Below are 17,072 nucleotides of genomic sequence, written 5' to 3'. Positions count from 1 at the left end.
GACGATGGTCTGAGGACAATTTCAAATCTGCTTTCCCTGATAAATCTCATTGAGTAATTAGTGTCGCATATCTGACCTTTAAAGCTATGAACAACACTTACTGAAAAGCCAGCCACTCCAACAGCAATCATTTATACGGCAGGATACAGATAACATCTGTTATCTCCAGCTCAGTTGGGCTAAAATAATGTACCAATAGATATAACTGTGGAAAGGTGGGCTATTATCAAGTGGTTTTTTGTTTTTTAGTTTTCTTGTGGCTTCTGTAGTTTCACTGGCTGACTAGCTTCCCAAACTGGGGGGAGTCTAATCCCAGCCCACGACAGCCAGTGTCTTGAGGGGCTTTTAGGCTGAGTCACAAGGGAGCATGTTAGAAAAAAGATGACGTACATTAGAGATGCAGTTACCAGTTGAGCACGTAGGGATTTTTTGCATTTGAGAACATTTCATATATATGTACTTGTTAATGCAATCAGAGGGATAGATATAACAGTTCAGCCTTCCTGTCTTGGTTTTCAAGAGTAATAAAAAGTGTATTCATCCATCAGGAATGTCTCCCTCTGTTATATTGATTATCAGCACCTTGTCAAAACTGGTTTCTCCCACATGTCAGCTTAGTCCCCACCCCTTTGAAAATTAATCTTGGTTGCAAAACATGTTGCCAATTTTGATATATCCTGCAATTTAGGTAGCCATAAAAGTAATTGACAAGAGAAAAGCCAAGCAGGACTCTTACGTTTTAAAAAACCTGAAGCGTGAACCACGGATACACCAGATGATTAAGCACCCCAACGTTGTTCAGCTATATGAGACCTTGGAGACTGACAACTCCTATTACCTGGTGATGGAGCTGTGCCTCGGTGGGGACCTCCTGGACAGAATTTGTGACAAAAAGAGGCTGGCAGAAAGGGAAGTAAGAAGATACACCAGGCAAATTCTGTCTGCAGTAGAGCACCTGCATTGCCAGGGAATTGTTCACAGGTAAGATGTTACCTCTTCCAAACAACAGTATGAAAAGAAAGCATGCGAGAGGGTGGAGTGCTCTTTTTCACCAAGAACATTTCCTTAATTTCCCACCATTTGCAGGGATTGCAAAGACTATGTCCTCTCAGCCCTTCTTAATAAAGTCTTTTCTTTTCAGTGGTTGTAGAAGATAAGCTGTTATGCACTCCTTAGGGAGTAAAATAACAAAATCCAGGGAGAAGAGTTGATGAGCACGAGTCAGTGCTTTGCCGCGATTATCTCAGAATTAGCTGGTGACAAACACGCAACTAATTGAAGTGTTTCAGTGTGGCTATGCTTATAAATATTTATTTCATTTGGTTAGCCACAACATATTGAAATAACCACACCACTCAGAACAGAGGACTGATGAATCCCAGTTCACTGGCTGTGCAGAGGACATGGTCTTACAGGTCCAGCTCTGTGGCATATCCATGACTTTCCACACTGACTTTTGCATGACAGGGACAGATCACAGCTTCAGTCATTGCTAGAGGAACCTGAGCAGCCCATGCAAGGAGACCTGATTTTCTTTTCCCCACCAAGAATCTTGACACATATGCCAAGACTAGTAGAATGGAGACTTCCATTTTAAGTAGGAGAATAGGCAAGAAGCAAGATTTTCCCACCATTTTTCTATTCTATTAGTAATTCATGGTCAATCAGAGCCTTACATTTAAATGGTAAATGCACACATCAAGAGAGCCCCCAGGACCTAACAAGTAATCCAGTTGACTGTATCGTTACAGCAACCATGAAACAAATAAACTGTGAATGTGATGGCTCAGCATTTACAAGTGCTTTGTGACTTGATATGCTTGCAATCCAGCACTTATTTATATTGCATTTGTTAATTAATAAGGAATGGACGAGAAGTATCAGTATCTGACCTGGAGAATTTAAACAAACAAAAAAACCCCACCAGAAAATAAACACAAAGGGCTTCACCCATTTATTCCAGTCTGACATTCCTGCCTTGCGGGTTCCCTAACTAATCTGATTTACAGGATTGCTTCAGTGCTCATGTTCATAATGCTTACATTATTCCTATGACAACATTCCCCTTTAATTTCTCCAGCCCTATTCCCTTCTTTTTGTTTGGAAACAACTCATCCCAGTGAGCAGGGGAGTAGCCTGACTTCTGCCCCTACTTTTTTCTTCTTCAGCTGGTAACTTTTTGCTATGAAATCTTTGCAAGAGAGAATACTTTTGCTGCACACCCTGAGAGTAGCCAGGTACAAAGTTGTGTGAGCTTCTCCATAGAATTGCTTTACTATCAAATCTCCTTAACCGAAGGACTTAACTCAAGCACTTTGTCATTGAGTTTATCAAGTTGTATGGTCCAGCAGGAGCCCAGATGCCTTGCCAGGTTGTGAACATAGGTTTGGTCAGCAGCACCTCAACTCATGACCTGCTGCTAGCTTTGAGATTCAGAGCTGTGACCTTGACCTTACACTAGAAGCAGACTGAGAAAGATCTGGAAGGGCTTCCCTCCTCAGCTCCTGCTGCAGTGATTTACAGCAACTTGCTGCCGAGGTTAAACTGAAGAGGATAATTGTGGGTGTATTCTCTTCTGAAAAGAAGGCATCAAAGTTTCCAGAAAGATGAGCACAAAAAATAGGAAAGTTACCTCACAAAGTCAGCCTGATTTTCTCTTCTAAGCACTGAGCAAAGCTCACCTCTTTGCATTGCTTAAACACAAGGAAAGGAGCCCAAGCTGCCTGTTGGGAACTGTTGCTGCTCCATAGGGATAGTGCTGGTAAATTTACACCAGGTATCATGGTTCATAAGGTGGATAACGGTGTGCCAATGCCTGGGTCTATACCTGGGGGACCTTTTTTTTACTAAAATGGAGGTGCCTGGTGATGAGCTTAGGAATTTTCTAACTTAATTTACTTTTGCTCAGAAGTGTCTCATGAGCATTCCTGATTTTTAACCCTGGGATGTACCCCAGAAAAACAGTATTTTCTGGTGCCTTAGTGATGTAGTTGATGAAAAACTGCCCCGTTTTGTGACTATTTTTAGTACAAGTTGATATAGCTCGTAAAAAACACCGTGCTATGTTTTGACAGCTATTTTGTTTCTTAAGCTTTACTCTTCCTATTCACAAAAATCAGGACTGATCCAACAAATCCTTATGGCTTAAATTAAGGTTGAGTCTACATTCCATAGTAAAGGTAGTGCCTTTCTTGTATATGCAAGATAACCATTGATTTTGATGCCATCGTTGCCAAAATCATCCGGAAGACAAAGCATTGACTCACTTGCCTGTTCTCCCAGCACATTTTACTGTGCCAGATATAAGAAGGTTCAAGCACAAGATCAGGTTCAACAGCTTCACGAGCTGACACTCATCAGCTGAGCTCTACTAACTATCCCTGAGCCTGCTCTAGACATGGCCAAGCAGTGACGTAATTCATCTGAGCTTAAAAACCTCAAATAAAGACATACAAGCTAAATCACATTACATTGCAATTGGATTCATCTAGCACACAGTCAGCTACCAGCTCCTGAAGTTAGTCCTTGCTAAGTTACAATAACTTACTTGTATGTACAGTTCCTGATTTTTCCTGGATGCTTTTCCTTCTCTGGTATAAAGCTGGCATATACCTTTTGGAACTGGACCAAAGACTCAGAGAAGCACCACAAGCTGCCCCCTAGGCACTGTCTCTGAAGTCCCGATGCGAATGAGAAAATAATTGTGGTGTTGCTTAAACTGACAACATCTGTGGGAATGTTTTCTTTGTGAAAAAAAGAACAAGACGTATCTTTGATGCAAGATGACTTCTGACACTATGCAACCTTTAATTGTGACCATTATCAGGTTTTTCAGGGAAGAAAGCATACATTTATATAACTGTCTGAGCACTCAGCCTATAGAACAGCAGCTGTGGCAATCCAATTTAACATTATTTAATTGTAGTGTAGTAAAAGTCATCAGAGTGCACTGTGGGGTGCTAAATCCAATAGAAATGTAAGATTTGCAGTGGCCTAATTAGTTTTAAACCACAGTTTTAGTACACAGGGTTATGTCATAGGGTTAGGCTATGAACAAAGTTATCTTAAATCTAACTCCCAGCTTTTGGGCACTGGCCTATTTGCCACTCCAGAAAACATGCTATTCAAATAAAACAACATTAAAGAGTTATCATTAGAACCATCTCCATCTCACTCTCTGCCTGGGGCAGCAGAGGGTTTTGAGTGGAATGCTGTCCCATCCAGAACCATGGAGATAAAAGGAGGCTCCTGCAAAGCCCCCCATCAGGACCACTGCCCGTAACTCCCTGCAGCAGTGCCGTGCCGGTCGTGCAGCGCTGGTCCCTGGTCCTCCCAGCCCTTGCTCCTTGCTCCTGCCGTTGTTCCCATCCCTCTTTCTGCTTTGTCCTCCTGTACTCTGCGAGGTCTTAGGGTTGATGAAAGCCCTTCACAACTTGAGATGGAAACCCACATAGCCAGAGCCACTTCTAAAACTGGCTGTGTCCCCCCTTTCCCACCGCGCAGCTGAGGGAAGCCCCCAGCGGCACGCAGGAGGCCGTGATGGGAGTCGGCAAAGCATCCCGGGCTCCTGAACCACTTCCCAACAGCCAAATTACACTGGCTGAGGATTCCCCCGCCCTGGGAAAGATTTCAGCTACCACTTCGGGCACTCCCCACAGTGGAGCAATATTCCAGCTTTTGGTTTGAATTTGTAAGGATATAAATGTTCCCACAATAATCAAGTAAGCGCCTGAGCCAGCTGACACTATTTTTTCTGCAGCTCCAAATTACATCCTCCTGCAGGGGTGGCTGATACTGGTTGACCCTGTTTACATAAACATCACTGCAGAGATGTCCCCACCTCAAAAGAAGAAGTAATCCCTCTTTCTGCTTTGTCCTCCTGTACTCTGCGAGGTCTTAGGGTTGATGAAAGCCCTTCACAACTTGAGATGGAAACCCACATAGCCAGAGCCACTTCTAAAACTGGCTGTGTCCCCCCTTTCCCACCGCGCAGCTGAGGGAAGCCCCCAGCGGCACGCAGGAGGCCGTGATGGGAGTCGGCAAAGCATCCCGGGCTCCTGAACCACTTCCCAACAGCCAAATTACACTGGCTGAGGATTCCCCCGCCCTGGGAAAGATTTCAGCTACCACTTCGGGCACTCCCCACAGTGGAGCAATATTCCAGCTTTTGGTTTGAATTTGTAAGGATATAAATGTTCCCACAATAATCAAGTAAGCGCCTGAGCCAGCTGACACTATTTTTTCTGCAGCTCCAAATTACATCCTCCTGCAGGGGTGGCTGATACTGGTTGACCCTGTTTACATAAACATCACTGCAGAGATGTCCCCACCTCAAAAGAAAAGTAAATACTGCACACTTTTTTTTTTTTTTTTAAATGCACCAATAGAATGGATGATTCCTAAAGTGAACGGTCTATGTAAAATATAGACTTATAAAACATTCCCTGAAATACAGAAAACTTCCATTTTCCCAGCTGAAAACTTCAAGAAGGAATAAGGATCTTGTTACAATTGTAGGCAGTACTGTGCAGAACTATTGTTTTTATTTCAATTAAACTTTGCTAAAAACTATCTGTAAATGGTTAGCTGGGACTTTAGGCATCTTAAAGTTTGTTTTCTGTCTTCATTTCAGGGACCTAAAAATTGAAAACTTTCTTCTTGATGAGAACAACAACATCAAAATTGTTGGTAAGTGCACATTACCTATGAAGTTTTTTACCAGCTTTTTTTTGTGTATGGCTTTCAGTGACAGTTCAGTTACAATTTAAACAGTACATTTTATGAGTGAGCTTGTGATTATTCAATAAACATATTTGAGCCTTTAGAATAAATAAAAGTATGATGTATAACTTAACAGCTTGTTTATTTGAGCTTTAACTAAAACATATTTTTCAGAGAACAAGGAAAACCATTTTGCCTATTGTTTTCCCTTGTGTATTGCTGGAGAAGCAAGAAACAATTACAGCTTTTATGTGTAGAAAGCTGTTCCTAGCAGAAGTGATTTGTAGACAAAGAAATAAATCTTCTGGGGTGAAATGCAGGTACGGCTGCATTAGTTTCTGTCGAGTCATTGCTCCAACTACACATGTCATCATTTGGTATGTGTAAAAAATAAAATAAAATACTGATTTGGTCACTAACAGAGACCTTGCTGGAGCTGTGAAACAAACATTTATAAAAATGAGGGAATTTGCACCAAGCAGTTAACACAGCTCAGAAAAAACATCAGTTCTATTCTATGGAAACCGCAAAGAAAAGCCCCCGCCAGGGAAGCTCACTTCTAGAGATGCCAAATGTTTAACCCAGCGTTTCCCAAACTTTTAAAAGCTTAACACCTCTGAGAAAAAAGGCACCAACTCTTCACCCCTGTTTTATTGCCAGCCAGTCCTTTACAATCACACCTTCCTCTTCCCTCCCCCTTGCACACATGCACATACACAGCAAAAAAGGCTTAAGTTAGCACATTCTACCCCCCGTTTACAACGGGCTAAAGCACACCCAGCTGAGCCGAATGCTGAAGCTCATTAAGCCTTGGTAATACATCTGTGAGGCTGTGCTCTTGTGCTCCCTTACAGTCAGCTGAGGCAAACTGGAAGAGCTCAACCAAAATCAACCCAAGGAGGCCCATGGCTGGGTAACTTCACTGTTACCCCTCTGCTAATTCCTGGCACATTTATTTGAACCCAAATTGGAATCCCCAGCTGAGATCTCACCAGATGCTAAAGCCAGCTGCTGTTTTCATCTTTCTCCTTTCTTTAGCCAGTTGCTAAACTTACACTATTTTGAGAAGACATTAGAACCTCTTTGTCTTTGTTTTTGTGACTGTCAGATTTTGGACTGAGCAATATTGCAAAGTTCAAGGGTCTCTCTCAGGAGCTGTTACACACCCAGTGTGGAAGCCCAGCTTACGCTGCCCCAGAACTCCTTGCTAACAGGAAATATGGTCCAAAGGTGGATGTTTGGTCCATGTAAGTAGATCCACTTGAATAAAATTATACTTATTTCACATTTCAGATGCCTTAATGACAGCCAAACCTTAGTAACCTTAGAACCATTTACTGAGCTCACTCTGTTAATAAACATCACGTAACAGGTCAAGGCCTGTATAAAAGTTACATATGGTCCTTGGTGTTTAAAATAGACATATTCTGCATTTTAGGCGTAAAACAGGTTTACAGTTTAAATCTGAATTGTTCACACTGTCTTAGCAGAGAAGAGAATTCTGATGGACGAAAGTATTAATTAGCAAGATAAGTTGCCTCAATTGTCACAAAATAAATAAAGGACTCCGGAATCAAAATATTTCACTGTAGTGCAGAAATACTGACCTTATGCGGCAGGGCTGGCAAGGCATCATTGCAACAGGAACTAGAAAGCTATGTACAGTCAAAACCATGTTAGGAAAACCAACCAGATTCAACTGCAATATAGCTAAGGCTCCTGTGAGGCAACAGCAATGCCTGTTTTGCCTGATCATGACTTTTGTGCATAAGATTTTAAAGATTCTTTGGAGGACTGGAAAGTGCATCAGCTAAGGAAAAAGCTGCTCAGATAGCTCAGTTGGATAAAGATGAAACAGTCTGTCATAGCTAATAAACTTTCAAGTTGAACATACCATCAGATTCCATCTACAATTAAATACTAATTGTGCTACTGTTAACTATCTACAAGTTGTGAACAAGGTTTTAAAGGAAATTTCAGGAAAGCAGCTCCATCTATTCCTCAAATTCCTTGGGGATTTCCCCATCCAGTAGGCTGATGAAAAAAACTATTGCAGTTTAAAGCACCAATCATGTATATCATCACCAGCAATCTAAAGTGCATGGTAGCATTTGCAGTGTTGAAAAGAATGTTGTAATGACATTAGAGAGCCATTTGCACTGCATGTTACTCCCCGTCATCAGAGAATATTTAGGAGCCCTTCTCTCACTCCAACTGGAGCTACATTTAATCCACATGCTAGTGTGTATTACAGAACGACAATCCTTGCTACTTCAGCCAACTCTATGTTGTTTCATTGCAGCATACTTTCTTTCTATCTCCCTGGCTTTAGTTTTTTTACTCAAAGAATTCATCAGGAAAGTTTTGGAAAGAGTTACACTCAAAGACTAGATTTATCGGAAGGTTGGTAAAGCGAGAAGAGTTGATCTCACCAACATGCAGCCATTTGACAACCAGGCATCTGGGGTACACCAAGCAGTTAGTGCTGTTATTGTGAGTGATAATTCCTGATATCTAGATTTTAGATGGTCAAAGTGAGACAAGTTAAGTCCTGGTCAAGAGTAATGAAGAGCATTTATCCATATGTCGCTGGTTCAAATGTAACCCAATGCAACATTTAGAAAAAGTTGCCATCAACTGCTCATGGGTTTTTAATGGTGCCGTGATTTTCTCATGGTTTTTCAACCATTTGAAAAAACTAAAAAAAAATATTGTTGTGCACAACACAAACAGGTCTGTTTCCCAGATAACGTTGTCATCACTCACACTAATGTACCAACCCAATCAATTAAGTTACAATTGCCTGTATACCAAAAATTACTGTGTCAACTGGGTTCAGTAGAGTAACGGCAAAGGATGGGGAAGAGAAGTGCTGTTGTGGTGGCACAGCTCAGCCAGAGCAAGGAAGTACCATGGAGAGTGTTCAAGAAAACCTCCCCATTCCCAAACTCGGGACAGCCAAGCAACTTTTCCAAATGTTGGCACCTCTCCAAACTGAATGGCAAACCTTCACAAAGTTTGCTGATCACTCCTAGCAGACTGTTAGTCTTCTGCAAGAGTTAAAGTTTTAAGTCTTTAGCCAACAGCAAGCTGTTACCAAACGAATGCCTTCTAGGCATAAGTCACACCTAATTTAGCAATCTGAGCAAAGCAAGAAGAACTGAATTACTATTTGGAACAGGATCTATCGCATCAGTCCCAGCTCTGTGTTGTCACTCAGCTTCCAAACCAAAATGCTTTATTCTGATGGGCTGGGTACACTACACTGACACTCCAATGAGCTTATTTTAAAAATAAACAGCAGGTTTCCACTTTCAACACTGCAGGCTTTCCAGTCACTCACTGTAGAGTCTGTTTTACACACACTTCCCACAACATTCTTTTCTAGATAAAATGGCATTTGCACGAAGAAAAAAAGGCGTAAGATGTGTATTCAGTACAAATTGCTGTTTAGAGGTAATTTATAACCTTGTTCTTGATACTGAAGGCAAATCTCTGAAGCCCGACTTATAGCTTTGTGGGATTTTAAAAATAATATTTATTAGCATTATACAAAACTCTGATGTTTGTCTTTTTCTTTGGCAGAGGTGTAAGCATGTTTGCTATGCTAACCGGCACATTACCCTTCACAGTGGAACCTTTTAATATCAAGCAACTGCATCAAAAGATGTTAATTGGAGAAATCAGCCCTATTCCATCAGATATCTCCCCCGGTAAAGCACTCCAATCTTTATTAAAAATACTGAGGTATAAACTGTTTAGCCCATGTAATAAAGTTAATTAAGCCATAACACAATCTTCTGGAAAGTAAGAGGAACCTTTTCCAGTTGCTTTGTTTGCATTTCAAAATAACTTGTGTGTGCCTCAAGCAAGGTCTCTTGATCTCAGGTTAATAGGAAAATAACACTGTTGCCTCTTCAAAAGACCACTGTTCTTGGTTCTTATTTACAGGAGGAATAAAATATTTGTTACTTTGACCTAAGTGAAGCAGCTGTGCAGCAAATGAAAACATTGTCATGTTTAGTATGTCCCATGCTCTGTGGCACAGTCAGGCATTCTTTCCCAGTTTTCCCAAAAATCAGTTATCAAAACCTTAGATTATTTTTCCTGAAGAGGTTATCTTTTGGCTAAAGACAGAGTCCACAACACTGAGATAATTAAATAAATGGGAGGGCTATTTTTTTTTTAAGAGTCTGTTCATGGTTTTTGTGAGAAAGGACTGAAATACAACATTTTTCACTGAATTTGATTGACAGTCTTTAATGAGTCTACGGAGTCTTACAGGACAACTGGAAAAGACAGTTTCCAAAAACTCTACTCTGAATTACAGCCTGTGGCTCTAAAACCCAGGAGTCCTGTTGGTGAATACACACTCCTGGTTAACAGTCCAAAACTTACTTCCTCAAAGCTCAAAATTCTGCTGCATTGCAATGATTCCTAAACACCTCTGACTTTAGTCCCTGTTTTCTCTCCACCTCACCTGGCAACTTCTCTGTTGACTGTCACAGGCTTGGCCGTCTTCTCACAGCCCTTACCATGCAGCTTCACTGATCAAGTCAGAAAACAAAGCAGAATGAGACACGTTTTGCCTGCCTACCTACCAGCATGAATTCAGATCTGCCCGTCATTTCCAGCAGCTTTGCTCTGATGTTAGGCAAGACTGAGCCCAGGAAGCAGGATTAGCTCCAGTGGCTGCCTACAGCCAAGTGCTGGGAAGCAGCAGGCAGTTCCAGACCTAGCTAGCTGGATCTAGTTTGGAGTTACAGTATTAAGATGACATGACTGTGATGATTCAGTTTCTTTTTTTCCCTCAGTAAATAGTATGAGGGTATCTACCATAGCTGTCCAGAATGTTTGTACATTAATCTCTCATTCATCTTTCTTTGGAGATTGGTTACGAGATAGCAGTTCCATTTTTCTACAAGCCCTTCATAGCTGCAATTATTGTATTTCTAATTTTTCTTATTTATGCTATTGTTACAGCTTCTACTAATAAATGCATTATCTATGCTTTTCTACAAAGGCCACACAGTTAGTGGAAGATTGCGGATAACTCCATTGTTCACTTGCCCACTGGGAATTTAGTGAGAGAGCAGTAGTAAACGAGCTTTGCATACTTTAGATCTAAATTCTTCTGAAGGAGATTACAAGTGAAAGGAGCAGTATGTTCTCAGTTTAATGCTCACTTGCCATTTTGCTGATTTCAAAACATCCCCAAGGAATATGGAAGAATTCAGTAGAATTTTCCCGAGAAGAAAAAAAATGAGAGGGACTTTTTGCAATGTTGGAGCTGGGTGACAGACATACGGGAATGTTTGAGCCTTCTCTGTCCCAGCTCTAGGAAGCCAGAGTACAACACACCATCTGAGCACGTGGTTCCATCTCCTTCCTTCCAGATAAAACCAGAGAGTTTTATCAATGAGATTATCTTCTTTGTGTGCACGATGTAACTCCTGGGTAGTTGACTGGCATAGGAGGCCTCTTCTCAGAGCCCTGATCAAATGCTGAGTGAGCAAAATGCTGAGGTTGCTATTGATGCCATAGGCTGCATTCACTGGGGTAAATCTAGCAAATTAGGAAGCAAGCTCCAGTGCTGTATCTATAGCAGCATCCACAGATCCATAGTGTGCCTGCTGGCAGGTTTGGCCCATGCTGCCCACTCTGATCAGGCACCCTTGGGGGAACAGAGACAGCACATGTGACCGCAGCAGCCTCAGAGGAGAGACAGAGCTGCTTTATTTGGCAGAGATAGCCCTGAAGACTGGATTTTAGCAGAGGTTCTTACAATGTGGAGGACAGGGGGAAATGCCACAATTCTGAAAATTGAAAATGTTGAGCTGCCCAAATAATCAGATATTGCTAGTAAAGAAGCCATTTCATCTGAACACTGCACAGGAGCTGTACACTTCATGCAGTCCTTGCTTGAGCCTGACCCTGCCAAGAGGCCTGGAGTCAAAGAAGCAATGAAAGACAAATGGTTGAACAAAGGCTTCACCAGGAAAATAGTGAATGCTGCTGCCTATAAGAACAGGTAACAAATTGCACATCTGTCTTCTACCTTGGGTTTCAGGATTTGAGGGGGAAGTGTTAGGGGTTTTAGGAAATTTTGTTGTTTGTTTGTTTGTTTGGGAAGATTTTGTTACATGCTCAGGGCAGTTCCAAAATGACAGAATTTTATTTCAGAAAACACCACATCAACTTTTCTAACCATGTGGAAGTTTTGTATAAGAAACATCCTCATAAAACAGCTTATATCCTTGCATTAATAATTTTGTTCTCAACATGCCTCACTCATGCCACTAATTTATAGACAGTGTGCTTGTAATCCTTTCCTGCAAAACTACATCTCACATGCACACCTGAGGGAATGGCATTTTTATATTGCACTGAAGTTCTTGTTATTCTAATAAGTTTTATTCTCATCTGTCTTTACAACTGGCCTTAACCAGTCTCCATTTTTTCTTAGCAAGCCACTTTACAGTTTAAGGTTATTATAAAAGTTTGAAACAGATATGTGCAACATGACACTTCACATAAACATTGCCAACTTTTGAGATGTTATTCATCTTTCATATTGGGAGACTGCCAAGTATAGTTTGCATGTCTCTAAATACCTAATTTCAGTGGCTGACCTTTTACATGTTCCTCACAGCTGAAATTGCTAGTCATGGGTCAACTATTTTGTGCCCAGATCACTGTGTAAAAGTCATTAGTTTACACCAATCTAAAAAGAAGGAATTTGACCATGTGCAATGGTGTCTACAGGACACATGGCAGGTTTTTGTACCACAATCCAGGCAATCTACTGTCAGTCGCAGCCAGGGCTATTAGAAATCTATGTACAAATTGTTAATTTCTCTGAGAACTGCCCACCCTTTCCACTTCTGTCCTCCTTCCCATCCCTCTGATGTGTCTGTGCCCATTCGTACTGAAGTTTGAAAAAACCCACAGAATCATAGAACTGTCATGGTTGGAAAAGAACTCTAAGATCACTGCATCCAGCCAACAATACTGCCCCTGGCCCTCAAAAAAACCAAACCAAACAAAAAAAAACCCAACCCTCCACAGCCTCCCTGGGTAGCCCATTCCAGCACCTGACCACTCTTTCAGAAAATAAATTATGGCTAATACCTAGTCTAACCCTCCCCTGGTGTAACTTCAGGCCATTTCCTCTCGTCTTATCATTACTTAGTGGAGAGAAGAGGCCAACACCCACCTCCCTAAACCTCCTTTCAGGTAGTTGTAGAGAGCAATAAGATTTCCCCTCAGCTTCCTCTCTCCAGACTAAACAATCTCAATTCCTTCAACCTGTCTTCAGTGTCTTCGGCATCTCAGAATCCAACACTGTCATAGTTCTAAAATGCCTTTCCTATACTTTACTACTCACAAAGTCTCGTGACCAAAGGAATTACCATTATAACATAACCAGTTTACTTTCACAATCTTATTTACATAAAAATCCTCCTGTACTTTCCCATAGTTCTTTTTTTGGCCTTTGAGATTTTCCTGCCTTTGGGGCTTTTTCTGTCTTCTTACGCACACACACTATCTCCCTGTTAATCCATTTGAGACTGCTGTACTGAGAACCAAAATACACACACTAGGTTAGAAGGAGAAAATGCTGATTTCCATCTTTAGATTTTTCAAGCTTAATCCTGGAGGGTGTCCTTTCAGGGTATTCAATTATATGAACAATAAGGTACTTAATAATGGAGCAGCGGAGCCTCAGCCCAGCAGTCAAGTTAGAGTAGCCAGGCAGAGGATTTTTGCACAACTCTGTGTTGTAATTTGCCTGTACAATTGACTTAGCCTACTCCAGCTACATCACAAGAAGTGTGCTGCCCATTTACTGTAAATTCTGACATCATACCTGAACACACCATTTGTATTCAAATACTTTTTCCTAACATTTCAGACTCTGCCCCAGTGAATTGAATCCTGTTGTTTTAAACTACATGACAGAAATAATGGACTTCAGTCTTTCCGAAGTTATCAATGTTTTAATAAATAACAGACCCTGTGCTGCCATGGCTTCGTATTGCTTATTGCTGAAGAAACTGCTCAGGTACCAGAAAGACTGCAAAAGAGCCCAGGTAAGATATCATGATCATGGCAAGCATGGCGTGCTCCCTGGATTCTTATGAAGAACATCATGAGAGCCACACAGCACATGTGATAAAAGGTGGCTGTCCATGGAATGGAGACAAAACTCACCAAAAATAGTAATGAAATTGCAGATCTGAGTGCAGCCTCAGGAAACCTACATTCTGGCATTCTCAGAGGTGATTATTTTAAGAGTTTTTTTCACAGAGATAAATATACCTTTTTTATGATTAATGAATTTTAAAAATAGGCTGCTCATTTTAGTGGGAATGAGAAGTATTTTGCTCTACATAGAAGAATACTTTTCCACTGGAAAAAGGAGCATTAGCATCTTAGTTACTTCTCCATCCCTTCCCTTTCTGACTGGTCCATGATGGCTTGATACGAAGTCTGGGGAGGTAAGTGGAAAGCTGTGAAAGCTGTAAAATCTTTTCTCAGCATCTTTTTTTTTTTTGTATTTTTACTACTGTATCTTATACTCACACTCCAGCTCTGACTCACTGAGGAACATGGAGTGAAATCAGAGGGTACAAGAATTTTAAAATACATTTAGAAAATTATGTTAATCACCAGTAAGGCCACAATTAGTTAAAAAGGCTGTAAGCTTTTCTTTTTACAACCGTCTCCACTAAGGGGTTCACAGTTCAGTCATAAAAATTTTGCTTCAGGCAGAAACTGGGCAGACAGGAAGCCAAATTCCAGCTTCTAACACACAAGTGCAATGGGAAAAGTTTCAGCTACAAAACAACACACACCAGCGATTAGCCTCCCATTCAAAGCCTTCACCCCGAAGAAGCTGTATTTTGAGAAGGTCCAGTTGGCTCCTCTAGAAATTATTTAGATGAGCTTGAGCAGATCCAGATCTCCATCCCAGCACACCGCCCCAAGGTCACAACAGCCTGGGCAGTGTTTGCAGGCAGAGCCATAACTCAAAAATATGAGTTCATGAGCATGTGTGTGTGTGCTTGCTTAGGAGAAGGAGGCTTTCCTCCACATATGCGATTTTTTTTCATATTATAATTCTAAATTGGATCTGCTAACTCGTAAGTCACTCAAAATGAGCCATATTGTGAAGGCTATTGACCAGCTTTCTTGAATCTCAGGGTATCAAGCTGATTTACAGCCCCTAGAGATCTAGCCTTCCAGGCAAGTGGTAGCATTTCATGTCCTCTGTGACCTCTTTCAACATCCTACCTGGGTAGAAGAGGGAAGCGATCATGTGCATAAAGTAAGTTACAAGCTGATTAAGAGGCTGTGCTGCTTCCTGCCACCCTCTTAAGACAGGGAGTCAAGCTGAATTCAAGCCCAGACCACAAAAATGGCTCTCAATGTTAGGTACTAACAGTATGGACTATTGTTTTGAAGTCCTAGTATATGGTTATTTACTCGGCGGGCTTGAGGTTTTGGTAGAGCAAGGAGAAAAAGAGGGGAAGTTTAACTTCACTCTCACAGAATCACAGATTAGCTGAGGTTGGCAGGGACCTCTGAAGGTCACCTGATCCAAATACCTGCTTCAGCAGGGCCACCTAGTGCTGGCTGCTCAGGAGCATGTCCAAGTGGCTTTTTAATAACTCCAAGGCTGGAGACTCCACAGCCTCCACAGCCTCCCTGATTCAGGGCAACCTGAATCAGTGCTCAATCATCCTCACAGTGAAAAATTGTTTCCTGATGTCCAGAGAGAACCTGCTGTGTTTCAGTTTGTGATCATTGCCTCTGGTCTTGTCACTGGGCACCACTGAAAAGAGCCCGGCCTCATCCTCTTTGCACCCTCTCTTCAGGTATTTATATAACTTGATGAAATCCCCCAGAGCCTCTCTATGCTGAACAGCCCCAGCTCTGACAGCCTCTCCTCATAGGAGGGAAGTTCCTCAGTCATCTTTGTAGTCCTTTGCTGGGCTCTCTCTGGTATGTCCATGTCTCTCTTGTACTGGGGACCCCAGAAGAAGACAGAGTACTTCAGGTGTGGCCTTATCAGCACTGAGTAGAGAGGCTAGATCACTTTCCTCAAACTGGTGGCCATGCTGTTCCTGATGCAGCCCAGGGTACCATTTGCCTTCTTTGCAGCAAGGGCACATTGCTGGCTCATGTGCAACCTGGTGTCCACCAGGAACCTTTCTGTCAAGCTACAGTCCAGCTGGGCTTGCCCCAGTATGTCCTGGTGCCTGGTGTTTGCATTTCGCCATGTTGAACTAAACCTAGAAGGGACATACCTAGCATGTGAACTGGGTACACTTTCTGGGGTCTGTTAGGTTGTGTCGTATCACAGCTCCTCATTTCTACACCTCCCCTCTGCCCCCTTCCAGCTAACTCCCAGGTGTGCCCTTCTTTCTTCTGCATGACCAAATGCTGCTGATCTGCATGTTTGATGTGGGGATTTTAAAACTTGCATTTAAGCAGACAGAATCACCCTTTGGCAGCTTTGCAGGGAAATGTCTCAACTTCTAGGAGGACAGCTTTACTGAGAACCTGAAATCTGGGCACAAGCCAGATGCCTGAATTTGGCAGACTGGATTATATCATAAATAATACTTTCTAACATCTGTAACTAAGACATAGAAACTGGGAAATTAGAAAAAAGCACTTCATACCATCCTCCCCATCATTAAAAGTTTGTGTCCTCCTGTTTATTAGCACAGGGTTTGTAAATGCTACTTTATAACTCATAAACTCAAGGCCTGCTCCTAATATCATTTAGAGATCATATAATCATAGAATGCCAGGTTGGAAAGGACCTCAAGGATCATCTGGTTCAACTATTCCAGGTAGGAATATGGTTTAGATGAGAGAGTGTCAGGAGATGCTGTTTTGGCCGACGACAGTTTCATTTTTAGTGCCTTATTCTGTTGTCAGAGTGTTTGTAATACCTATAGGTTTTTTTCCCAGATAGTCATTCTACATTGCTTGTTTCTTAATTTCATCCCTCTACTCCCCCTTACATTCTTCTATATGACAAAAATTAATGTTTCTTGCTTGCTAGAAGCTAGCTCTGCAAATGTTTGTAGTTAATAATGATTACCTCTCAGTTGCTTCTTACTCAAGCCTTATACACAATTAATCTGTGCAATCCCTTCTCACAGGGAGCTCTTTCATATCAATATCATGACTACCAGTGCTACCCCTCTCTTGCCAGTTTCTCCAATAATATTTCCATTGCCCAGAAATGCAGGGTTTGGGGGGAAGGAAAAAAAAAAAAAAAAAAAAAAAAAAAAAAAAAAAAAGGGGGAAAGGGGGGAAGGGGGGGGTAAAAA

The 17,072-nt window shown here is 41.6% G+C and overlaps 1 protein-coding gene across 1 annotated transcript in view; it reads left to right on the top strand.

The window, feature by feature from the left end:
• Positions 1–17,072, top strand: part of LOC104391291 (hormonally up-regulated neu tumor-associated kinase-like) — a 93,735-nt gene that overhangs the window by 751 nt on the left and 75,912 nt on the right. Inside the window, exons 2-7 of the mRNA XM_010000546.1 lie at positions 689–981; positions 5,633–5,688; positions 6,830–6,968; positions 9,307–9,434; positions 11,617–11,752; positions 13,637–13,814. Coding sequence (XP_009998848.1) covers positions 689–981; positions 5,633–5,688; positions 6,830–6,968; positions 9,307–9,434; positions 11,617–11,752; positions 13,637–13,814 — 930 coding nt within the window. The remainder of the gene's footprint in view (positions 1–688; positions 982–5,632; positions 5,689–6,829; positions 6,969–9,306; positions 9,435–11,616; positions 11,753–13,636; positions 13,815–17,072) is intronic.

This window comes from Chaetura pelagica, unplaced genomic scaffold (genome assembly GCF_000747805.2).
Source record: "Chaetura pelagica isolate M959 unplaced genomic scaffold, ChaPel_1.0 scaffold174, whole genome shotgun sequence".
NCBI lineage: Eukaryota > Metazoa > Chordata > Aves > Apodiformes > Apodidae > Chaetura > Chaetura pelagica.
Note: the sequence above shows the minus strand (reverse complement) of the source record. Positions and strands in the feature narration are given on the sequence as shown.